At 42.9% G+C, this 26,701-nt stretch overlaps 1 protein-coding gene across 1 annotated transcript; it reads left to right on the top strand.

The window, feature by feature from the left end:
* The first annotated feature begins 19,063 nt into the window (after window positions 1-19,063).
* LOC105062702 (seminal plasma protein A3-like) lies at window positions 19,064-21,914 on the top strand. Its single transcript, XM_074371214.1, has 5 exons — window positions 19,064-19,278; window positions 19,922-19,969; window positions 20,470-20,601; window positions 20,806-20,955; window positions 21,458-21,914. The coding sequence occupies exons 1-4, from the start codon at window positions 19,203-19,205 to the stop codon at window positions 20,943-20,945; spliced, it is 396 nt and encodes a 131-aa protein (XP_074227315.1). The 5' UTR covers window positions 19,064-19,202; the 3' UTR covers window positions 20,946-20,955; window positions 21,458-21,914.
* The last annotated feature ends 4,787 nt before the right edge of the window (window positions 21,915-26,701 follow it).

The following is a 26,701-nucleotide window of genomic DNA, read 5'->3' as shown; positions in this document are numbered from 1 at the left end:
AGGGGACATATAAAGCTGGGAAATTCCAAGCATTCAGAGCTATGGCTGGTAAATACTATTTGGGGTAAAACACAAAATCAAGAACAAAAAAATCAGAAAAGCCGGGTAGGTGTCTCCCATAGGACACTGGCTTTTTAATGGCACTGAAGACAGTTGCAGAAGACATTCCTGAGTGAATGGAGGAGGGTCACAGTTTTCAAAAATGTGGCCTATGAATTGTTTTGATATTTAAAAAATTATATGTATCATATGCCAAAGGGTTTTATGCAGTATTTACACATTTCTCAGGCCACAAACTCAAGTGTGCAAACTTTCTAATATTTTAATATAAGTATATAAAATATTTATGTTATTTGTTTTTATGATAATTTTGTTTATAACAATCTCCCATCCTACTTAGTGGTTGGTAGAAACTTAGCCAGTTTGAACAAAATTCAGTCATGTCAGGGTTTTCTCAGTCACTTCAGATTTAAGTTCAGTCCATTCAGGGCTTTTTATCCTTTCCACTCTCCTCACCCAGGGCTCTGCTATAGTGCTGGTGGGGAGCAGGGGGTGACTGTCTAGTTTTCACCTCTCATGCTGCTCATGATCAAGTTCTTACTGAAGCCTGGCACTTGGCTTCCATTCCTGCTGGTTTCCACTGGAAAACCTTCAACCCCGTCTGGGCACTCGTGGACATCCACACAGGTCCTGTAAGCTCTGTTGGCCCTCTCAGCTATTTCAGGGCCTCTTCCAACTGCTCGCAAAGCCCCCTGAGGTGCTTCAGGAATCTGAGGCTGCATAGGCATCCCATGTGGCTGGTGAAATTCCTCCACGATCTGGAGAAAAGATAATTTCATAGGGACTTATTTTTCTGCCAAGGTACTTGGGAAAAAATGGGACCTAGACTCTGAAATTTTTCACCTACCATATACAGATCACTATCATATGTTCTTCTCAAATCTATTGTTTTTTGGCAACAATCATGCCACAAAGCCTTCATTCTTAGACTGAAACTTGAAAATTCCAAGTCTAATAAGTCAAAGGTTGGGCCTTTGGAATTCCATCTACCTCTACTTCAATTTACATAGCCTAGTTTGAAACTTCAAGGCTGAACACGAAGGTATTTCCGGCTCTTTGCATTTCTACGGTAATAGGCCTACTGACTGGGGGAGAAGGGGGATGTACAAAGAACCAGGGTGTGGGGAGACAACAGTCATAGCGAAATATAACCCTGCCCTATGCCTACTCCTTCACCCACCTGGATTTAGCCTCTCGTTACACATGACATTCATTACTCCCTTCAGGGTTGTGTTTGTGTTCTTTCCTCTCTGAAATTCCATCTCTTCTTCCCACCTACCCACCCTAGAGGTCTCCACTACACGGCTCACTGCCAACTCTAGCAGACCATTCCTGACTTCTCTGGCACCCACTGAGCCCCCTCAGCATAGCCCCAGCACATCTGCTTGCCTTACTTCAATATTTGACTGTTTCTCACACAATGCACTGTCTGATAAGGTAACAGCACTTTATGGACAGGCATCATTTGCAACTGCTTTATAACTTAGCACCCATTAGATGTGACTGGCAACTTGATGTTATGAGCCTTCCAGAACTGCTTATGGAAGTGAGCCAAACTTCCGCTACACACGCACACACACTCCTCTCCAACAGCTAAACGAACCACCACCAACCATCGTCAATTACCTTAAACTTGATGCTGATGTGGAGAAAAAAGGCAGTAAGTTCTGGAGGGTAGACAAGAAGAGAGGCAGAAGACTTTAAGAAGAATGGGCATTGCAAAAAGGTAAGAATCTGAAAATTCCTCTATCTTGTCAATGATGTTGTAGTGGCTGTGTAGTCACACCCTAGTTTGGGGCAGTGATGTCAGAATGGGAGGTCTGTTTTGAGCCTGAGCTAGGAAACCAGCTGTTCAGATTCTTTTACTATTTGAAAATAATTATCACTTATTGGGCAATTAATCTGTTTCCTGCTCTATACCAAAAACTTTAGAAATGCAATTTGTATGATTCTACTGTGCATTTTTGTAGGCAATTGGAGGCAACTCAAATATTTATTACTAGGGGAACAGATAAGCAAAATGTGGCAGACACATTCTTTGGATGGGCAACATTTATCATTCAAATCACATTATGTTTTTTAAAAAAGTAAGAAATTTCTTTTGCAGCAAAATATCACTTGTATAAATTAAGCAATGCTACAGTCAGAATACAGAACAGTTTCTTCACCTCAGAAACTCTCTTGATCTACTGTAGTCACATTTCTCCTCATCCAAGCCCTTGACAACCACTGATCTGTTCTCTTTCACTATAGATTTGTCTTTTTTAAAATGTCATAGAAATGGAATCGTACAGTATGGAAATTTTTGAGACCAGTTATGCCTTTGAGATTCATCCATGTTATGTATATCAACAGTTTGTTCCTTTTTATTGATGAATATTATTCTGTTGTATGGACATAGCACCATTTGTTTATCCATTAATGCACTGAAGATGTTGTGTGGTTTCTAGTTTGGGGGAGTTATGAATTAAACTGCTATAAACATTTGTACAGGGAAATATATACAAGATCTTGTGGTAGCTCACAGCGAAAAAAAAAGTCACAATAAATATACGTATGTTCATGTATAACTGAAAAATTGTGCTGTGCACTGGAATTTGACACAACATTGTAAAATGACTATAACTCAAAAAATGTTAAAAGAATTTGTGTACAAGTTTTTATAGAAACATAAAATTGTATTTCTCTAGGATGAATACTTAGGCGTAGGATTGCTCAGTCATATGGCAAAGAGTGTGTTTAACTTTACAAGAAATTGAGAAACTGTATTCCAGAGTTCTTGTATCTTTTTTTTTTTTATTCTCACCAGCAATGTATGAGAATTCTAGTTTTATACTTTTCAGAATACAGGTCCTGAACATATATTGTTAGATTCATTCTTATTTCACCTTTTTGGAGCTATTATAAATGGTACTTTTAAATGTCAGTTTTTAATTTTTCATTGCTAGTTTACGAAATAAGCGCAATTGATTTTTGTGTATTGACCTTATACCCTGCAATGTGGCTAAACTCATTTATGTTTTTTGTGTGTATGTGAATTTCATGGGATTTTCTAAGTGGACAATCATGTCATCTGCAAATAGGGACAGTTTTTTTTTTTTCTTTCCAATATGTAGGCCTTTTATTGCTTTTTTTTTTTTTCTTATTGTAGTGATTAGGACTTCTAGTACAATGAGTAAAAGTAATGAGAGTGGACACTTGGGTTTGTTCCCAATCTTAGGAAGTTTCTTAAAAAATTAAACATACACTTACCATAGGATTCAGCCATTCCTTTCCCAAGGACTCCCCAGAAGAAACAAAAGCATGTATCCATACAAAGATTTTTATACAAATGTTCCTAACAGCTTTATTTATAACAGCCCAAAACTGGAAACAACTTCAGCGCCCAACAACAGTGAAAGAATAAATAAAGTATGATACATCTTCATAATGGAATACTACTCAGTGAAAAAAGGAATGAACTATTGATGTAGACAGTGACATGGATGAATCTTAAAATAATTATCCTAAATGAAAGAAGCTAGACAAAAAAAAAAAAAGAATCCATACTGTATGACTGCATTTATATTAAGCTTTAGAGAATGAAGTCTACAGTGACAGAAAGCAGGTCTGTGGTTATCTAGAATGGGGCTGAGGGGAGGAATGGATTACAAAGGAGCACAAATTTTTGGAGTGATAGATATATTCATCTCTTGATTGTGGGAACAGTGAGGTTTCTGGGGTGATTACATATGTCAAAAGTCAAAAGATTGTACCCTTTATATATGAAACTTATTACCTATTTTATATATAGCAGTTAGTATCTGCAAATCTCAAACTCCCAATCTATTCCTTCCCATTCCCTTCCCCCACTGGTAACCATAAGTTTGTTTTCTAGTCTGTGAGTCTGTTTCTGTTTAGAAATACAATTGATTTTGAAATTTATTTTGTACCCTGCAATTTTGTGTGTGAGTCACACTTTCCTGTATCATTGTATGCGTCCAACTTTTTTTTTTATTGAAACCTGGACGTTTTATATAATGTATTGTCCCAGCTTTGAAAACTGATTATTACCTGCCCTGGGCTTCTTGTTGTTTGTTTCGTGACTTGGTTAGACTATTTCAGTGATGTCTTTCATCTCTGCAGAGAGCATCTGATGTTGGTAGTCACGGGGCATCTCCTTGAGCATACAACCCAGTCTCCCTGGAAAGACAGTGTTTCCAGCAAGGCTGTCTTGTCTGTCTTTTCCCCTGATCTCCCAGTTAAGCTGTCTGCCTCTGCTGTGATCACACCCAGCTGTTAGGTTCCACTAGTTGCTGGCTGATTATTCTATTGTTTTTAACAGTGCCCTGGGACATAAATTGCCTCACAATCAGATCCTATTAAATTCAGGCAGGGGTTGCTTCTGAGGCCAAGCTTTGAGGTTTTGTTCGGACCCCAGGAGGACTCCAGTTAGCTGTGTCTTTCCCTAGTTCTCTTTTGTTAGACAGCAAGCCTAGGGTTTAGTTTGTTGACTTCATGGAACTGCCAATCGCCTCTTCATTGCTTACAACTGAAATCTCCGTTGTTTACAAGAGGGCCCTTAGTCATGAACTTCTCCACCATTCTGTCCCAAATGAAGTTGTGGAAAGAACTTTAAATCCCTCTTTTCTTATCTGTATCTCTGAGCCACAGTTTGAGAGCCACAGGCAAGGACAGTGGAGAACTTTTCTCAGAATGCCACTCCTGCTTCACAAACAGGGCATGGGTAGGGGTGGTAGCCTCTGGTCTTCTTGGCTTGCTTCTCCCAGCATGGAAAATCTTCACCACAAGCAAGCTGGAGCAAGGCTGATGGAGATCCCAGGATCCTCAGCCTGCTGTTTTTCGGTAGAGCCTTGGCCCTATGATTGACATTTGGGTGGAGGAGAGAGTCTCTAGCCTCTCAATCACACTTGCCTGAAATTTTCCTTTGCAGAATGGAGTTGAGGTGGGTGAGTAAGGCTGGCAGCCTGCCCCACTGGCAGTGATGCTGGAGTCCTTGACTGGGAGATGGGGCAAGAGGGAACCTCTCTTTTTGGATACACCCACTCATAATGTTACTTTCATCACCCAGAGCTAGAGGTAGGTGGGGAACCAGAGCTCAAAAACCAGACCCTCTGCTGTTCTTACTGATATTTAGTATATTTTCGTGAATAAATGTCTCTTTAAAATCCATTCAGAGTGGCAAAAATTGAAATTTCTTTCTTACTTTTCTGGAACCACAAGAGAAGATTTCCTGAGCAAACTGTGGTTACCTGGAGGGAAAGGTGGAGGTGGGGGGCAAGGGAGGGATAGGTTAGGAGTTTAGGGTTAATGGATACACATTAGTATATATAAAATAGATAAACAACAAGGACCTACTGCATAGCACAGGGAACTATATTCAATTTCTTGTAATGAGCTGTAATGGAAAAGAATCTGAAAAAAAGGTATTCATGTATATGTATAACTGAATTGCTTTGCTGTGCACCTGAAACTAATATTGTAAACTGACTACACTTCTATAAAAATTAAGAATTAAAAAAAATTTTTTTAAAAAGAGAAGATTTTTCTAGGCTCCTTAACTGAATAGCCCTTACAATCACCTGGTTTTTAGTTTTAGTCTTAATTACTAACCCCAACATCATAAAGACCCACGAACGATGACCTCTCCGAACGGTGACTAAAGGGGCATCACCAGGTCCCGCAGTCACTATTACATATCTCATGCTCATGCACCAGAATAAAGAGTAGGTTTTCTGGCTTTGAGGCACTTTCTTTATTTCCGGCACCTGTGAATTTAACGTCTCATTCAAGACCAGCTAGTAACTGAAATATTACTCTTCTAGAATATCTGCTTTTTTTTTCTCTCTTAAGGGCAGTAAGTCTTCTGAAACAGTCTGAGGGCCAAGTCAGTGCCAGGTTCTGCACTTAGGACAGATGCCAGAACAAACAGGCCAGTCCACCTTGTCCTTCCAAAGATTACATTCCCCCAGGGAGGATGGACAGTTTAATTGCAAGTTGGGAGGGAAAGAACTGGAAGGGTATGACCAAAGATCCTCGTACTGGGGACACCAATATTACATGTTACAGGCGTACAGTATAGCGAGCCACAGTTTTTGAAGGTTATGCTCCATTTATAGTTATTATAAAATATTGGCTATATTCCTCATGTTGTACAAATACATCCTTATAGCTTATTTTATACCTAATAGTTTGTGTCTCTTAATCCCCTACCCCTATATTGCCTCTCCCCACTGGTAATTGCTAGTTTGTTCTCTGTATCTGGGAGAGACTCTCATTTGAAACATAGGTTTCTCTGTAAAAAAATGAAAAAAAGACCACACCTGCAGAGAAAGTGGTTTAATTGATGGACCCATGCACAGCGGGAACGTGGTGGCGTCGCAGGGAAAGGATTACACCTCTGTCACTCAGGGCATCACTTTCATACTTGAGATTTCTTGATTTTCAAATGCTTGACGGCACCCAAGGCCATGGGTAGGCGCACTGCACAGCAATGGAACATGGTCATGGGGTCAGTGGCAATGAATTCTACCTGTTTTCCAGTCAGTCCCATGGAGGGCAAAGGTCTATCTCTCCATCGACTGCCCTCTCACCCCTGCTCAGAAGACTGCGTGTTGTCCTCTCTCTGCCCCTCACTCACTTTCTTTTCCACCTTTTCTGGTCACGAATCCTTCCCAGATCCTCCTCCTTCCATTTTCCTCCTGCAAACCCTCTTCTTCCCTTTTGGACTCTCCTCTCTCCATCTTTCGCATTTTGCCCTTGTCTCTTACTCTCTTTCCATCTTTCCTCCCCTTTCCCCTCTCCCCCCTCTCTGGACCTCTGCTCCTCACTCTTCCTCCTGCACCTTCCTACCTCATCCTGTCTTCCCACCTGCCTCCTCTTTCCTTCTCACTCCTCTCCGTGGCACCTCACTCCACCTCTTTATCCAGCTCTGTCTCTTCCCGGCTCACCCCTGTCTTTTCCCATCCTCCCCGGACACTCTTACCCTTTGATTGCTAGCAATACTTCCAAACTTTATCCTCATCATAGTTTGGAGACAGTGAGCACCAAGGCTTCCAAATAATACTCCCAGCTCTTGTGCAACAGTTATAAAGTTCGCCACGATAGATAAAGGGAAGAGAACATTGGGCAAAGTCTGAAAAGTAGGAGGAATGGGTGAGAAAATTAATTCTGGTAGGGTTCTTTTAAGTCTTATCAGGAGAAAGGGACATGAATGGAACATGGGGGTGGGGGGTGGGTGGGCAGCTGTGTGAGGAGATGCCTGAGGCTTCCATTTGGAGGCAGTCATGGACATTCCCTTCTCATCTGGGAAGCCACGTGATCCTCCCATGAGGACAAGCTGCACACTCACCTTTCCTGCTACAGTATTTCCATCTTCCTACATAATCTGCATTTAGAGAACACTAGTTGTATATGGAACTACAGTCAGTACAAATAAAAATGCATTTCACCTCTATAGATGAACGGGAAAATATATTCATTTTCTGAAAGAAGAAAGACATTGTCCACTTCTTTGGCTCTTAGTGTTTCACGATCTCTGCAGTAACACTGGCAAGTTTCTGTTCAAGCCAGCCCATCATCACCAAGGGCCTGGTGATCATTACAGAGCCCTCTGTGTCGGTGGCGCGATATCATGTACACACGAACACCGTGCGGAGAGAAGCGAAGCAGTTCTCTGTTAATTGATTTTTAGAAAAGGATTTATATAGAACATGCATGGTGCCTCACATATCATCTAAGTTATAACAATGTTAATAATCTTCAGCTATTTAGGTTCCGAGGCTCCAGGTTCCCAGGCTCCTGCAGTAAGCACAGGATGTTACATGATCAAGGACAGACTGTTTTAAAGTTCGTCACAAAACTTCATTAAGTAGGCCATCTCTCATCCAGCCGGCTGTGCCTGTCTGAGGTTGTCCTCCTCTGAGGATCTTACCCGTCGTTGGCTATCCAGCCGTCCATACTGGATACATTAAGTAGGCCATCTCTTATCCAGCTGGCTACGTGACAGCTCTCACAGCTTGTTTATCAGTTCAGCCCATGGCTTATTCTCTAGAGCCTTCAGGCGGGGGCCTACACTCTGCCAAGCACCAGGGATACGCAGGTCTATGTGGGTGTGGTCTGTGCCCTCAGGACTAGGCAGGATTCCTTAGCTTCCAATGATAGGCTATTTACCCAGACACATTGCTCATGAAGATTGGAGCTTCAGGCAATAGAAGAGCTTGCCAGACCACAAAGAAGCCTGATTTTGGATCTTAATTTTTTGTAACCTGTTGATCTGTTGTATCTGGAACTGTAGGTTCTTCTTCACCAGATTCAACATCAAAAGTCTAAAAAGATTGCATGTCTGTGAGCACAGGTGATTTCTTGCTATTGTTGTTAATATTCTGCCTGACATCAAAGGGAAGCTTAACGATTATCTGAGCCACATTCGTGGTACATCAAGGATAGTTTTAGCATGTGCTGAGTTTGACATTGAATGGATTGGAGATAAATAATATAATACAGGGTTTATTTTATTTTTAAATCCATTAATATAAATCACATAAAGTAAACTTACATTCCAAGACATACTGGGGCACTGAGGAGCAGATCCTGTTTAAGCCAGGGGACAAAAGTCCAGGCCTGTCATGTTCGGTGTTCTGCCTCTTACTCTACTGATAAAACAGCATTGCTCCCACCCTGACCTTGCCCTGGTGACAATGGCAGGGCAAGTGTTCCCAGGGCCCACGTGCCATCCTGGCTCATCAAGGCGCTTTCTAAGCCAGGCCCTGGACTAACCAGAGGAAAACCCCATTCATCCCCATAGAAAGCCACATTCTTTTCCAAGGCCCTGCCAACTAAAAATTGTCATTTGCCATCTGGTTCTACAAGAATGAAGCCACTAGCCATTGCAGCCACTGACCTTCAACATACCCTGAAAGGAGTTCAGGGCTGAGATCAGAAATGAGACACTCTCTGCTCTGGGAAAACACTGGTAGAGCAGGCCTTCAGACAGTCATATTTTCAGAAGATTTTATGAGTCTAATTTCTTGCAGCTTCTCATATCTGGAAAAGCACTAAAATCATTAATGGAGACACCCGCTCCTTTGACTAGCAGCAACGTTTTGCCAAAATGTTTGCCAAACTGCACATATTCCCCCTTCACTAAAGTCACCTATACACTGAACTCCCCTCCACCTCTTCAGAACAGCTCCTCAGAGCTATCTGAAACACCGTTTCCCAGACTATAGTCCTCATTTTTCTCCAAGTAAAACTCAGCTCTTACATTGTCCTATTTTTTTTTAGTGGACAGCCGCCATCCTCGCAAAGGGTACTCTCACCTTTCACAGCCTGGAAGCTCTGCTGATCCCCCACTTCCGCAGCTCGAGCAGCCTGGATGGGGCATCCTCGTGCCTGAGATTTTTGCACTGAAGGCAGGGCGGGTCCACAGGCTTCTGTAGCCGCCCCCCAATCCCTGCGGCCTAAACTGGTGGAGGTGAGATTCTTGGCAAATCCAGGGACCTACATGTTCGCTCAGGAACCAGAACCTGGAGGGCCACGGGGACCCATGATGGAGAGAAAGAAGCCAGGGACCGCTCCTCTCCAGCACCAGGTCGGGAGGCCCCTGGGCAAACACCTTGCTGCCTCCAGCTTTAAAGGGAGCACACCCAACACAACCACCCAAGACCCCCGCCCCACATGCCCCCCGTCTCAGGCTTCCAGAGTCACTTCCCAGCAGCCCCTCAAGCTTGGAGGGTTTTGTGGTTATGTGGCGCTGGCTGTGGTATCCGTTGCCTGGTGAGTTCTCTCAAGACCAGTATTTACTGGTCACAAACAGCACCTCGCCCCAACTCGTGCACATATTTCTGTATAAATACCATCTCCCCACCCAATCACGACTTCTGCCTCTTGCAAAAGCTCCCTTATTAGACACTGTTTCTTAGAATGAGGCTCTATCTTCCTTAGCATGTGGCACCAGCTCTGAAACCCTAACCCAGGGCTCAGATTCCAGCCCCACCACCTACAGGCCGCTCACCTTTGATGAGGAAACCACTCTACCTGGGCTGCCTAGAGAAATGCGTGCCCCTGCCTCCTCCCGTGACCGAGAGGGTGAAATTAGCTCATGCCTCTGAAATAACTCTGGAGACTCTGCAGTGACCTCTCCAACGTGTCAGTTTGTTGTATCTGACTGCTGCTTTGCTTTCATTATCTCCCAGTGCTGGTTACTCGGGCTAACTGCCAAAGAACAGCTGAGGTCCCCAGGCAGCTGTTGAAATGGAAGAAAGGCAGGAGCAGAGGAGAGGGATGGAGGAGAAGCGAGAATAAAACTGAGGCAGTCTGAATACATTCTGTAGCAGGACCCGCTCTGCATCGCTAACTTTTTTTTTTCACACTAAAACTTTATAATTTTTTCACTGCGGTAAGAACACTTGACACAAGATCTTCCCACTTAATGTATTTTTGGTGTAAGTTGTAGAGATCTACTGTACAGAAATAATGACTGTAGTTAGTGATACTGGGTTTTTGTTTGTGCTTTTGTTTTTGTTTTACGTTTTTAAAATAATTGTCCCAATATTATTATTAAAAATGCTGGTTGGAGCTTTGTTGCTTTGTGTTGCATCGTTGGTGTTTTTGTTTTACATTTTGAAGGCCATGTTTGTTCTAAATAGGTACGTTCTGGATGTGTACTAGAAGACTACAACATAATAAATGCGTTAGAATCTTCCACCTTCTCATCGATACTATACTGACACACAGTCTGCCATGCTAGTTGTAGGACGTGCCCTGAGACTAACCGTCCCTGTTACTTCAAACAGGAAACCCTGCTTACATCAAGAACTCTTAATTTTAACAACATAACCAACCCTGTGTGTAGACTGCCTACATCTGGGATGTTGGAATGGATATTTAGGAATGAGGAGTCTCTTATGAGGATTGTTAGTCAGTAAGACCTTTGGCTTTGGAGCCAAACTCACCTGGGTTTAAATTTCATACAGTTGCTTGAAAATTAAATAAAGCATAAAGCCCTGAATGGTGTCTGGCCCTTGGGACATACTCAAGAAATGGCAGACATGTTTGTCACCACTAGTATTATTATCATTATTTTTACACTTTGATCCACGTCCAGTGCAGGTTCTTTTGCACCAGTTCTAGCCCATCGTCCCTCCCTCACCTCCATTCACAGGCTCCAGGTGTAGAAACACAGATGCGCCAGCCCAGATCAGAAAGACTGCCAAACATGGTGCCATGGCCACTTGCTTTCCTGTGACTGACACACATCAGTGTGCTTCTTATATAACCTGTATCCCTCTCACCTCTTCACCCCGATAAGATCACCCTCAACAGGATGGTGCCTGTGCATTCCTGAGCCTGAGAGCATGCAGTTTAAGTTTATCTCTTGGATGGAATGTACAGGACATCGGCTTGCATTTAATGTCTCTGAGCCTCAGTAGTTTGAAATGCCCTTACACTGAGGCCAAAATGTTTGCACAATCCTTCTCAGTTCCAGCGTCCCATGGCCAGGCAAAGGGATGAGGGAAAGATGAAAAAGGACCATTTTCTCTCACAAGGAATTAACAGCATCCAACTCACCTCGTCCCTGACTGCAGAGTCAGCGTCAGGCTCAAGTCCCAACCAGTTTGCCTGTTGGAGCCTCAGAGCAGCCCAGTAAGGCAGCTGTGCAGGTCTCCATTTGAAGAAGCAGGAAACTGAGGCTCAGGGGGCTCCTCAAAGGCCTGGGGTGAGTTGGGGCAGAGCCGGCTGTTGAAGTTGCTCAGGCTAAGGGACATTTTTCAGAGTTGAAGGTCCCCTGCCATGTTTCACACTTGACCACAATTTTCTCCTCAAGTCAGCTCCCCACCCTGCCTCAAAGCTCCAGAAACACTGGAAACAGAGTCTACTTTCCAGACCAGAGTAGAAAGGCCTGGAGCTCCCCTTTGCTGGTTATGAAATGCTCCCCTTGCCCTGCGGCTTAGTTTTCTGACTTGCAAAACGCACATCAAATGCCTTACAGGGCAATGTGAGTTCTGTCTATGAGGAGCTTTAAGCTGGTAGGGGGGGGCCTCTGTATACAGTAGGTGCTCTGTGAATGCCAGCTTATCATCAGTGTGAACCCATGGGTCCTTCTGTCCTGCACGCCTCCTCCTAGCCCTCCCATTTAACCACATGCTGTGTACTGAAAAGTAGATTATCTTATGTCTCACCTTGGAAAGTTCTCACCTCTTCAAAAGTCCCTCCAGGCTTAACGGGCGGCACACCTCTCCCAGGTTACCTCAATTGCCAGCCAATCTCCCTCGCTACCTCCCATTCAGTCCATGCTTCACTCATCACATCCAGAACAATGTTTTAAAGCACAAATAAAATCAAGTCATTCCTCTGACCAAACTCCCCAAATGGTCTCCCATCACCCTTAAGGTAACTCCCAAATTCTTTACTGTGGTCTGACATTTCTTGGACTCTAGCCCAATTTTAGCCCCTTCCTCACCCCTACCTCAATGGCATTGCAGCCAACAGCCCCTTCCCTGTCCTTCAGACACGCTGAGCTCTTACATTCCAGTCACTGGGTCTTCCCCGTCCCTGAAGAAATTCCCAGCGGGACACCTGACACCCACAGCCCCCATCATTTGGGCATTCAGTGCTCAGACCAGATGTCTGCGGCTGGGTGAACAGTTTCCTGATTGCACTTCATGAACGCCTTCTCTCCTCACCATGATTGTACCTTCCTGACTTCTCTTTGTACCACCTTTTATCCCCACCAGATTGCAAACTGGGGACAGAGACAGGGTATTTCAGCCAAGCAGGGCCAGCTGGTAGACCTAAAAAGAACATAACACATGGAGATATGGAGATGATTGTCTTGCTGTCAGGGGGGGTCCAGAAGATCTTTCTAGAGGTGCCAAGGAGCCACAGAGAAGGTGTGGGACACTTCAGTGGGGCTGACGAGCCTTGTTCTTAGAGATGTGATTCTTTTTAAAAAATTTTTTTCTGTGCATAGGTAATTAGATTTTTTAATTTATTTAATAGAGGTACATGGGAATTGAACCCAGGAACTCATGCATGCTAAGCAGGCACTCTACCACTGAGCTATACCTTCCTCCCTTAGGGACATAGATTCTTGAGATGAGACAATAGATGTGTGATGTGTTTGTGTTATTTGTACAATAAGAGTGACAAGGCCACATGTACAAAGCACACATTCTAATCTCACTTCTGAAAAACAGAGGTGGTGCAATTGCCCAGGCTTGGCCCTGAGATGAAGGCTTGTCTGAGTTCTGGATCCTGCAGCAAGAAGTCAGCAAAGAACTAATTCTTTGGACACAAGATAATGTGAAAAGAGTTATAGAAAAAAAGTGTTGGAAAGTTGAATATTGAGTCACCTTCAATCAGTCCAGAGAAACAGAACCAAAAGGATAGATACAGAGGTAGAGAGAGAGAGAGAGAGAGAGAGAGAGAGAGAGAGAGAGAGAGAGAGAGAGATAGACAGATAGACAGAAAGAAAGAAGGAAAGAAGTTTTATTATAGGAATTGGGGGCCAAGAAGTTCCACACTCTGCCACCTGCAAGTTGGAGAACCAGGAAAGCTGATGGCATAATTCAGTCTGAATCAGAGAGCCTGAGACGGGGGACTTTTCAGGTCACTTGGTACATGGGCTGGAATAACACACCCTGATAAGGACTATGCTGCCTCCAAAATCCACAAGGCCCACTAGGCATCGGGATCCTTTCTTGGTTGTAGGAGAAGACAAATGCAACAACTTATCCTTGACCTTAGAAGGGATCTCTCCACATGCCCCTCACCACTGGAACCCCTAGAAATTTCACTGAGGTAAAAGGCCCTGAATTTTGGTCAGATTTATTTCCCACCCTCTGACACACTAATGTCTTACCAGTAAGTCTAGAGCAGTTGCTGCTACTTGCTCACTTGGTCCAATCAGCCGAATGTCATCAATGTGACGGACCCACATGATGTCTCACAGAAGGGAAAGGCTATCAAGATCCCTGCGGACTGAAGTATGATGCAGGGCTGGAGAGCTGACATCCCTGAGAGAGGACGGTGAAGGTGTATCGCTGCTCTTGCCAACTGAAAGCCAACTGCTTCTGGTGGGCTCGATGGACATGGATTGAGAAGTCATTTGCCAGATCAGATGCACCAGCCCTGCACACCAGCTACCAGGGGATATGTTAATTTGTTTAAGTAGTAAACCACATCTGGCACAGCAGCTGCATTTGATTAAGCTTATAATCCACTGTCATTCACCAAGGTCCATCTGGGATCTGCGCAGGCCAAACAGGCAAGTTGAAAGTGGGTGTGGTGGGAATCACCTCCCCTGCCTTTTTCAAGGCCATGATGGTGCCTTGAAGAATGTGGTATTGGCTTTGATTTATGATTTTCCTCAGTAGAGGCAGATATAGTGGCTCCCACCATAATAGCCCTCATGCCACAGGTCAGGGAACCAACATGTGGATTCTGCCAGCTGTTAAAGAACATCTCTTACAATTATGCATTCTGGAACTGGGGAAATATCTACAGAATGAGTTCAGGAACCCACTGGACCCACTGTGAGAAAGACCTGAGCTTAAACCCCATTAATCACCTGACCTCCTTAGACCCTACTGTAATCTGAGAACCATGAAGACATTTGGGGTCTCCTGGAATCAGTGTGAGTTCAGAGCCAGTGTCCATTATTTCCTGAAAAGTCTGATTATTCCCTTTTCTCCAATGTACAGCTACCCCGCTAAAAGGTCACAGGTCTCTTTGGGGGAAGACTGGGAGAAGATTAACAGTATAAATTTTGAATTGTGTCCTGGGGTCCTTCCTCAAAGGGACCCAGCTTTCCCTTCTTTGAAGGGATTCTGAATCTGTAAACTGGCTCAAGTCTGGAAATTGACTAAGGGGCCGTGACTTTCAGGCTAGACTTTTATTCTCTTGATGGAGAGCTTTCCTGCTTATTCAGATTAAAAAAGGATTTAGTAGGCTTCTCATCTATTTAACTTCTAGGAACACCATGATCAACTTGCCCAGGCCATAGGTCTGCAAGTCAGACTGTTCTGATTGCTGCATTGACTCTGCTGTCCCTTATGGTAACCACCCCACCTTGCCTTTAGTGGTTGAACGCTGCCACTTGGCCTCTGCCACCCTGGGATCCAACTACTCTCACTGCATTAGGTTTTCTAATTGAGTGGCTGTGGTTCCCACTGTAAGGGGACCTACACAGGAGAGCAATCACGGAGCCCTTCAAGGATGCTGGACTCCCGTCACAAATTTGTTTCTCTCAGTCATGGTGAAAGGTATGTCTTCTGGACCCTCTCCATGTGGATGAATAGGTCTTGATAAAAGAAATTTTCACATATAGAGGTATGGGGAATTCATTCTGGCTTATACATGAGTAAGCTTGAATTTACCCTAACTGTGCTGACTCGCACAGCCTGTTTGTGACCTATCAAACAGACATTGTACATCTACTTTAATTATTAAAGAAAAGTGCACACTGACCAGAAGTAAAGAAAGTCAATGTTAAAAATAAAGGTTAAATGCCTCCCTTCCTGGGATGCGAATGCTGGTCCTCCTTCAATGATAAGATTCCCTTCCCAGGTGCCAAGACCATATTGACTCACTGTGTACATCTTGACCTGTTTTTTGCGGGGGGGTTGTTTGTTTTGGTTTTTTTTTTGGAACCTTGAAGGACTGTACCCCTGGCATGTTTGATAGTCTTTGCTCTTGTCAGATATAAAACTGCTGAAAATGCTGCTTCTTCACAGCAGTTTCTCAGAGTTATCTGAGAGGCTGTCTTCCAGGCTATAGTCCTCAGCTTGGTTCAAATAAAAGTCTTTTCTATTCCTATTATAGATTATTTATTGTTTCTTTTCACTGACAGTCTTAAATGACAAATCCACTCCAACTTTCCAATCTCCCTAAACCTTGGCATCCTTTCCTCTCCATTAAACCAAGGGAGGCAAGGCACCTCTAGTTTGCTTACAATGGGCCACCTTTTGGTCCATGTTTCAGCCAGCCAAACAATCAAACCATTAGAGCCCTTTCTAGCTCCCTGAGCTGCAGCATTAAGTGCAGAATCTCTGCGTAGAGAGCCCACATCGATAAATTCAGCCCGATCTAACTTTAGGTTCCTTCCCCTACCATCCCACACACCTAGTATCCATTCCCACCATGTTTCCCAGATTTCTCAAGTAGTGCCTTTGGAGTACAGTGCACCTCCTCAGGGGCCATACTTTGTACCTTGCCTTTCTGGGTACACACAACAACCCTTTCTGGGTCTTCTGGGACTTGTGTCTAGTAAGGATAGGTCTAGAATAAAAGAGAGGTGGTAGGGGTGGGTCCTGAGGAGAATCAGCATTGTCCTGCATGACAGCTGCCTCAGGGGGGCCATTACTGTTTCCTAGGCGATGCAGCGTTAATCCCTTCAGACTAAGTGGAAAGGCCTGTACCATTGTGGGTAAAGATGTGGGGAGGCCACCACCACTGGGGGTTGGAGGGCCACTTCTGCTGGACTGAGGAGGATGCTTCCACAAGGGGTGGGAAAACCTCATCCACTGGCAAAGAAGATACATCAGAATCTAGGGGCTCGGGGTTAGGGTAGAGCTCAGTGGTACAGCGTGTGCTTAGCATGCACAAAGTCCTGGGTTCAATCCCCAGTACTTCCACTAGAAAAAAAAATAGAATTTAGGGGCTCAATGTCTCCAACGTCATCAGAGTCTTCCCCCAGGTCCCCATCCCAACTTGCAGGATCCCAGCTTTCTCTGCCAATACCGTCATTTAACAGTAGAGAGGCTGAGGGTTCAATCTGCACTATAATCAAGTTGCCAAATCAGCCAATTGCAGGAGGAGGTTCTATGTCTGATTTTCAGCAATTTCAGCCCTGCAGCTGTAGGAGATAAGGGTCAAGAAACAGACTTACAGAAACAGAATACAAACTGGTGGTTGCCAAGGGGGTGGTTGCCAAGGGGGTGGAAGGGTCAGACTGGGATTTCAAAATTTGTAGATACTGACAGGCATATGCAGAATAGATAAATGAGATTATACTGTACAGCACAGGGAAATATATACAAGATCTTGTGGTAGCTCACGGCGAAAAAAAATGTGACAATGAATATATGTATGTTCATGCATAACTGAAAAATTGTTCTCTACACTGGAATTTGATACAACATTATAAAATGACTATAACTCAATAAAAAGTGTTACAAAAATTAAAAAATAAAAGCTAAAAAAAAAAAAAGAAACTCGTAAGTCATTTAGGCAGCAGTTGAGCTGGGAGTTTGAATTCTTGAGCTCATCTTTTTCTTTCACCATTTTCTCCAGTGACATGGAGAGCAACCAGCCAAGGTCACTGTATTCCTTAGTCTCCCCAAAATGTTCAAAAGCATCATTTACAGCATCACATAGCACCCTGCTTCTTATATGATTGATTAGGCAAGCATATCTAACGCAGATATTTTACCTGACTCTGAAACAGTTCACCCAATGGACCGTCAGGGCTCTTTATGACTGGAAATCAAGTTATTAATGTCTTTAAATCTAATCAGGTCGGAACACCAATTCCCAAAACCTCAGAACCAAATCAGAAAACTCATCCTTAACATGCTGTTCATTGAGAGCCAACCTCGGTATCAAAATCTGTATTCGTCAGGGTTCTCCAGAAACAGAACCAACAGGATATGTAGACGGATAGATAAGAAAGATTTATGGGAGGACTTAGAGACTGAGAAGTCCCACCATCTGCTACCTGCAAACTTGAGAACCAAGAAAGCCAGTGGTGTAAGTCCTGTTCTGAGCTTGAAATCTGGAGCACTGATGACCAAGGGCAGGAGAAGAAGGATGTCTCAGCTCAAGCAAATAAAGCGAATTCACCCTTCTTCTGCCTTTTTGTTCTATTCAGGCCCTCAAGGGATCGAACGATGCCCACTCACATTGGTGAGTCATAGGACTCATACACTAATATCTTTTGGAGACATCCTCACAGAGACACCCCAAAATAATATTTTACCAGTTATCCTGACACCCCTTTTCCTAGCCCAGTTGACACATAAAATTAAAAATCACACAGGCTTAGAAGGCAGCCTTCAAGTCTTCATTTTAAGGAGTCTTCTTGGGTAGATAGTTAAAACCTTGAAATGCCAATTCCCTCAACAGACCTACAATATGCATCAGGAATCCCATTCAGTGAAGGCATGGTGGCTGGTTATCTTCTCCCGGAAAACATTACTGCATAGCTTTCTAAGACATAGGATGTGTTCACTAGAGAACCAGCAGAAGGGAGGAGACTTACAAATGGACACAAGGATTTGCACCCATGGTGAGCTGGCGTTCACAGAGCACCTACTGTATACAGAGGCCCCCTACCAGGTTAAAGCTCCTCATAGGCAGAACTCACATTGCCCTGTAAGGCATTTGATGTGCGTTTTGCAAGTCAGAAAACTAAGCCGCAGGGCAAGGGGAGCATTTCATAACCAGCAAAGGGGAGCTCCAGGCCTTTCTACTCTGGTCAGGAAAGTAGACTCTGTTTCCAGTGTTTCTGGAGCTTTGAGGCAGGGTGGGGAGCTGACTTGAGGAGATAATTGTGGTCGAGTGTGAGACATGGCAGGGGACCTTCAACTCTGAAAAATGTCCCTTAGCCTGAGCAACTTCAACAGCCGGCTCTGCCCCAACTCACCCCAGGCCTTTGAGGAGCCCCCTGAGCCTCAGTTTCCTGCTTCTTCAAATGGAGACCTGCACAGCTGCCTTACTGGGCTGCTCTGAGGCTCCAACAGGCAAACTGGTTGGGACTTGAGCCTGACCTGATGCTTACTCTGAAGTCAGGGATGAGATGAGATGGATGCTGTTAATTCCTTGTGAGAGAAAATGGTCCTTTTTCATCTTTCCCTCATCCCTTTGCCTGGCCATGGGACGCTGGAACTGAGAAGGATTGTGCAAACATTTTGGCCTCAGTGTAAGGGCATTTCAAACTACTGAGGCTCAGAGACATTAAATGCAAGCCGATGTCCTGTACATTCCATCTGAGAGATAAACTTAAACTGCATGCTCTCAGGCTCAGGAATGCACAGGTGCCGTCCTGGCCAGGGTGATCTTATCGGGGTGAAGGGGTGAGAAGGATACGATTTATATAAGAAGCAGACTGATGTGTGTCAGTCACAGGAAAGCAAGTGGCCATGGCACCGTGTTTGGCACTCTTTCTGATCTGGGCTGGCGCATCTGTATTTCTACTCCTGGAGCCTGTGAATGGAGGTGAGAGAGGGATGAGGGGCTAGAACTGGTGCAAAAGAACCTGCACTGGACGTAGATCGATGTGTAAAAATAATGATAATAATACTAGTGGTGACAAACATGTCTGCCATTTCTTGAGTATGTCCCAAGGGCCAGACACCATTCAGGGCTTTACATTTTATTTAATTTTCAGACAAGTCTACGAAATGTAAACCCTGTCAGTCTGACCCAAAAGCCTATTGTGTTATTATTGACTGTCAACCCTCCTGTCTCATTCCTAAATATCCTTTCCAACATTCCAGACGGGGACAGCCTACATGCAGGGTTGGTTATGTTGTTCAGATTAAAGTTTTTGTTGTAAGTAGGGTTTCATGTTTGAAATAACAGGGACAGTTAGTCTCAGGGCACGACCAATGAATAATGTGCTGAGTCTTAGCTTTGCTGTTTAATTCATGTGTGTCTGTGGGACATCAATGAGAAAGGGTCAGATTCTTAAGCATCTGTTATGTTTAGTTCTCTAGTCAGGGTAAACAGTGACTGTAAAATATAAAAGAGGATTAAAGTTAGAGATGCAGAGCCGGTCCTACTTCTGTGTTCTGGCTGTGTCCGTGCTTTGTTCTCATTCCTCCTCCAACCATCTCCTCTGCCCCTGGTTTTCTTCCAGATGAGCTGCTGCCTGCGAACTTCAGTGTTTCTTATAAATCTTGTCCAGGTAACTGACGTTGGAAAATAATGAAAATAGAACAACAATCAAATCCAACGAACTAGCGTGCGTGGTGCGGTAGCTGATCGGGCTTCTCCAAAGTTACTCTACACGCATGCGCTAATTTCGCTCTCTCAGTAGTGGGAGATGTAGTAGGGGTGCACGTTCCCCAGACTGAATGTGAAGAGCCAGGGGCCCCCATAGGGTGTTTCCTCGTCAAGACTGAGCATCCTGTTGATGATGGCGCTGGCATCTACCCAGGGCCTGGACTTCAGGGCTGGTGCCATAGGCTAAGGTAGGAACGGCCCAAAGTTAAAGAACCCTTCCTAGTCCCGAGGGCACAGACCGCACCCACATAGACCTGGGTATCCCTGGTGCTTAGCAGAGGGCTCTGTAATGATCATCACTGGGCCCTTGGTGATGATGATGAACAGAAACTTGCCAGAGTTACTGCAGAGATCGTGAAACACTAAGAGCCGAAGAAGTGAACAATGTCTTTCTTCTTTCAGAAACTGAATGTGTTTTCCCATTCGTGTATGAAAACAGAAAGTATTTTGATTGCACTCGCCGTGGTTCCATAATGTACTGGTGTTCTCTAGACGCAGAATATAAAGAAAACTGGAAGTATTGTCGCAACAAAGGTGAGTGTGCTGCTTGTCCTCATGGGAGGAGCACGTGGCTTCCCAGATGAAAGGGGAATGTCCATGACTGCCTCCAAACGGAAGCCTCAGGCATCTCCTCACACAGCTGCCCCCCCCCTCCGTGTTCCATTCATGTCCCTTTCTCCTGATAAGACTTAAAAGAACCCTACCAGAATTTTCTCACCCATTCCTTCTATTTTTCAGACTTTGCCCGATGTTACTTTCCCTTTATCTATCATAACAAAGTTTATGACAATTGCACAACACTTGGGAGTTTTAATGGGAAGCCTTGGTGCTCACTGTCTCCAAACTATGATGAGGATAAAGTTTGGAAGTATTGCTAGCAATCAAAGGGTAAGAGTGTCTGGGGAGGATGGGAAAAGACAGGGGTGAGCCGGGAAGAGACAGAGCTGGATAAAGAGGTGGAGTGAGGTGCCACGGAGAGGAGTGAGAAGGAAAGAGGAGGCAGGTGGGAAGACAGGATGAGGTAGGAAGGTGCAGGAGGAAGAGTGAGGAGCAGAGGTCCAGAGAGGGGGGAGAGGGGAAAGGGGAGGAAAGATGGAAAGAGAGTAAGAGACAAGGGCAAAATGCGAAAGATGGAGAGAGGAGAGTCCAAAAGGGAAGAAGAGAATTTGCAGAGAAAAAATGGAAGGAGGAGGATCTGGGAAGGATTCATGGCAAGAGAAGGTGAGAGAGAAAGTGAGTGAGGGGCAGAGAGAGGACAACATGCAGTCTTCTGAGCAGGGGTGAGAGGGCAGTCGATGGAGAGATAGACAATTTCCCTCCATGGGACTGACTGGAAAACAGGTAGAACTCATTACCACTGACCCCATGACCATGTTCCATTGCTGTGCAGTGCGCCTATCCATGGCCTTGGATGCAGTCAAGCATTTGAAAATCAAGAAATCTCAAGTATGAAAGTGATGCCCTGAGTGACAGAGGTGTAATCCTTTCCCTGCGACGCCACCACGTTCCCGCTGTGCATGGGTCCAATCAATAAACTACTTTATCTGCAGGTGTGATCTTTTTTTTTTTCCCTACAAAGAAACCAGTGTATCAAATGGGAGAGTCTCAGCGTGTCCAGATTGATCATGCAGGACCTTCTTGTCTTGCCCTTCCCTTACTCTGGGTCCCGATGGAACATCAGTACACATCACAATTTTCCTTCCTGTTGGCTTGATTGAGAGGTAAAGGTCTGGTGAGGAGACTTGAGTTGAGAGTGGGAGGAGGGTCTCAGAGGGTATGAAGGGCTAGTCCCTGCCATAAAAGATTTGTGTTTTCCTGACTTAGCTGAAATGTTATTTCTTCCTGGAGCTATTCTCTGACTCCTCAATATAAGGAGCCTGGATCATGTCCTTCCAGTTCATCCATTCTCTACTAGAAATTAAACTGTCCATCTTCTGGGGGGCTGGGGTGGGAGGGGCTGTAATTTGGGAAGGACAAGATGGACTGTGTTTGCCCCAGCATCTGTCCTAAGTGCAGAACCTGACAGATACTTGGCATTTTCCAAAAGGACTACCCTTCTTTTTAAAACAAACAGGTAGGGGAGAGGGCATAGCTCAGACATACAGCACATGCTTAACATGCACAAGGTCCTGGGTTCAATCCCCAGTTAACTCCATTAAAATAAATAAATAATGAACCTAATTACCTTACCTCCCCAAATTGATTAAAAATAATAAGAGAAACAGCAATTTTAGAGAAATATTATTTCAGTCACTAACTGGGCTTGAACGAAAGTTAAATTCACAAGTGTTAGAAATAATGAAGGGCCTCAAAGCCTGGTCACTAAATTTTATCCTGGTCAAAAACACTCCATGCCTCTCTAATAAATCCATGGGACCTGGGGATGAACTTTCAGTCACCATCCAGGGAAGAGGTAGGCCGACTTATAATCACCATGCAGGAAGGAGGTACAATATTTGTCCTTTGTGATTTAGGGCCAGTCACTCAGTGCCTCACTTGAAACCAGGACATAGTAAGGGCTATGCAGTTAACAGTCAGAAAATCTTCTCTTGTGGTCCCGGAGAATCAGCAAAGAAGTTTTTATTTTTGGCTCTCTGATTAGATTATAAAGAATGATTATCCTGGGAGAAAGTCTTCCCAAAGTCTTAACACACATGTTCATGGCACTGAATTTACACAACAAAAAAGTTAGTGTGAATTTACACACACATATGCACATTGCACACACACATGCACCTATGCATTCCTAGCTGAAGAATGCTGAGAAGTCTAAACCGTTGTCAGAAAAAGATTCAAAACCAATCTCTAGAGATGACCCTACCAAAAACAAGCAAAAAAAACCCCAGCACATCTCAGACAATACATGCAAAATAACTGACGTGTTAGCTGTTGCCTGCTATGTAAAAGAAAAAATAGAAAATAACTTATAGGAAGAAAAGGACCTTATCATTATTCTCCATTTTTTAAATTTAACTGCTGTTTTGAGGTACAATTGACATATAATAAACTGCCCGTATTTACAGTGTGCAATTTGTAAAGGTATGAGATGCCTACACCTGTGAAGCCATCTCCACAATGAAGATAAGGAACATATCCATCACCCAAAAAGTTTCCTCATGCTATTTTATAATTCGTGCATCACACTCATCCTTCATAATCCCTAGGCAACTATGGATCTGCCTTCTTTCACTCTAGTTTAGTTGGAAGTTTTTAGAATTTTATATAAATAGAAACCTGCAGCATGTATGCATTTTCATCTGGCCTCTTTTACTCAGTATAATTAGCTTAAACGTTCACCTTTGTTGTAGCCTATATCACTAGTTCATTCCTGCAAAGACAGTCTCCTGAATGGCTGTGTGAGGAGCTCCACCATGGAGTTTCCTACTCCCCCAGGAAACAGTCATAACTGGTTTTTAAAAATGGGCTCTCTCTCCTCCAGCGCCCAGTCATGGGCTATAGCATCTCCCCTGGAGAGGCAGTGTACCAACAGGTCTCACCTCCCACCCTCAGCCCAAGCGTAGTGTTGAATAGGCTAAATTCCAGGTAAGCATGGCTGAGCAGTCAGGGGGTTCTCTCAAAGGGCGTGGTGGGGAAACTGGTATGAAGGTTCTTCAAAAAGTTAAAAATAAAACTATAATATGATCTAGCACTCCCACTTCCGGGTATAGACTGAAAGGAAATGAAATCAGTATCTCAAAGAGATATCTGCATTCCCATGTTTATTTCAGCATTCTTCACAACAGCCAACATATGGAAACAACCTAAACATCCCTCAGTGAATGAATGGATAAAGGAGATGTGGTCTCTACACACAGTGGAACATTATTCATCCTTAAAAAAGAAGAAATTCCTGCCACTTGTGACAACATAGATGAACCTGGAGGACATCACGCTAAATGAAATAGGTCAGGTGCAGAAAGACAAATACTGCACAAACTCACTTGCATGTGAAATCTAAAATAGTCAAACTCACAGAAACTGAGAGTATTATGGTGGCTACCGGGGACTGGAGGAGGGAGAAAACGGGGAGATGTTGGCCAAAGAAAACAGTTTCAATTATGCAAGATGAAGAAGTGCTAGAGTCACAACAAAGTGACTAAGCAATATTTTATTTTTTACTTGAAATTTGCTAAGAGGGTTGATCTTAAGTTTTCACACACACATACAAGGTGACTATCTGAGATGATGTACAGGTTAATCAGTTTGATAATGATAATTATTTCACAATGTATGTCTATCTCAAATCATTAAATTGCATACCCTAAACATATGCAATTTTTACTTGTCAAATATTCCTCAATAAAAAATATATAATAAACCAGCTCAGGAAGACTGTGGGGTATAAGATCAATATACAAAGTCAATTAAATCTCTAAATATTAGCAAAGACCAAGCTGAAAATGCAATTAAGAAAACCATTTCATTTACAATGGTAAACAAAGAGTAAAATACTTAAGAACAGATTTAACAAAAGAAATGAAAAAAATAAGTATATATTGTGAAAACCACAAAACATTGTGGAAAGAAAGTAAAGAAGACCTAAACAACAGAAAGACATCCCATGTTTGTGGATCAGGAGACTTAATATTGACGACATGGCAATACTCCCCAGACTGATCTACAAATTTAATGCAATCCCTATCAAAATTCTAGCTGGCTTCTTTGCAGAAATTGATGAGCTAATCTTAAAATTCAAGGAAACTTTAGGACCCAGAATAGTCTAAAATTGTTTCTGAAGAAAAACAAAATGGAGGACTCACATTTCTCAGTTTCAAAACTTCTAGGAAGCCACCCAATCAAGAGAGTGTGGTGGTGCTGGTATAAGGATAAACATGTGGAACAATAGACTCTAAATGAAAATCCAGAATTAAACCTTCACATTTGCAACTGATCTTCAACAACATATTGAGACAGTTCAATGAGGAAAGAAGAATCTTTGCAACAAATGGTGCTGAGACAAGTAGATCTGCGTGTAAAGTAAGTTGGCTACCTCCTTCATATCATCTGCAAGAGTTAACTTAAAATGGGTCATAGACTTAAATTTAAGAGCTGAAACTATAACATTCTTAGAAGAAAATATAGGAGTAAATTTTCAAGAACTTGGGTTAATAAATAAATTCTTACATATAACACTAAAAAGACAAATGACAAAAGAAAAAGGTTATAAATTGGACATTATCAAAATACATGCTTATGCTTCAAAATACAATCAGAAAATGAAAAGAAAACTGCCAGAATGGGAGAAAAGTATCTGCAAATCAGGTGTCAGATAAGGAACTTGTATCTAGAACATATAAAGAACTCTTACACTTCAATAATAAATAACAAATTTTCAACATCATTAGACAAGGAAAACCCCAATGATACACCTCTTCATTCCAACAAGATGGCCCACAAAAGATACAATGTTCATAGCAGCATTATTTACAATTGCCAAGATATGGAAGCAACATAAGTGTCCATCAGATGAATGGATAAAGAAGATGTGGGATATCCATCTATCTGTCAGTCTGTCTATCTATCTATCTGTCTATCTATCACAGAATACTACTCAGCCATAAAAAAATAATGAAATTTTGTCATTTGCAACAATATGGATGGACGTGGAGGGTATTATGCTATGTGAAATAAGTCAGAGAAAAACAAATACTGTATGATATCACTTATTTGTGGAATCTAAAAAATAAAGCAAAATAGGGAACATAACAAAAAAGAAACTGACTCACAAATATAGAGAACAAACTAGTGGTTACCAGTGGGGAGAGGAAAGGTGGGAGGGGCAAAATGGGGTAGGGAATTAAGAGGTACAAACTACTATGTATAAAATAAATAAGCTACAAGGATATATTATACAAAACAGGGAATGTAGCCCATAGTTTATAATAACTATGAATGAAATATAACTTTTAAAAATTGTGAATCACTATGCTGTACACCTGAAACTTACATAATATTGTATATCAGCTATACCTCAATAAAAACAAGTTAAAAATAGGGGGAGGCTACAACTCAGTGGTAAAGCACATGCTTAGTATGCAGGAGGTCCTGGGTTCAATCCCCAGCACCTCCACTAAAATAAATAAATAAATAAATCTAATTACCTCCCCCTCCAAAAAAAAAAAAAAAAAGTTAAAATAAAAAACTTTGACAAAAAGTTTTGAAATATGCAAAGAAACAAAAAGTTACTTTACACAGGAACAAAGCAATCAGTAGAAACTTTCAGAAGTTCAGATGATAGACTTACTAGACAAAGACTCCATATATTATGAATATGTTCAAAGAACTGAAAAAGGCCATCCCATTTTTTTTTTAAAGTTTGATGATATTGATCCATTGAGTAGAGAATACCAATAGAAAGTTAGAAATTATTCTTTTCAAAAAGACCAAATGGAAATTCTGGAGTTTGAAAGGATAATAACAAAAGTAAAAAGCTCACTAGAGAGGTTCAACAGCAGATTTGGGCTAGCAAAAAATCAGCAAACTTGGTGATAGATCAATAAAGATTATCGATCCTGAAGAAAAGAAAAAAAAAGAATGAAGAAAATTCAACAGAGTCTCAGGGACCTGTGGGACACTATGATGTTTAGCAACATACGCACAATGGGAATACCAGAAGGAGAAGAGAGAAAGGGGC

The sequence above is a fragment of the Camelus bactrianus genome, chromosome 9 (genome assembly GCF_048773025.1).
Source record: "Camelus bactrianus isolate YW-2024 breed Bactrian camel chromosome 9, ASM4877302v1, whole genome shotgun sequence".
NCBI lineage: Eukaryota > Metazoa > Chordata > Mammalia > Artiodactyla > Camelidae > Camelus > Camelus bactrianus.
Note: the sequence above shows the minus strand (reverse complement) of the source record. Positions and strands in the feature narration are given on the sequence as shown.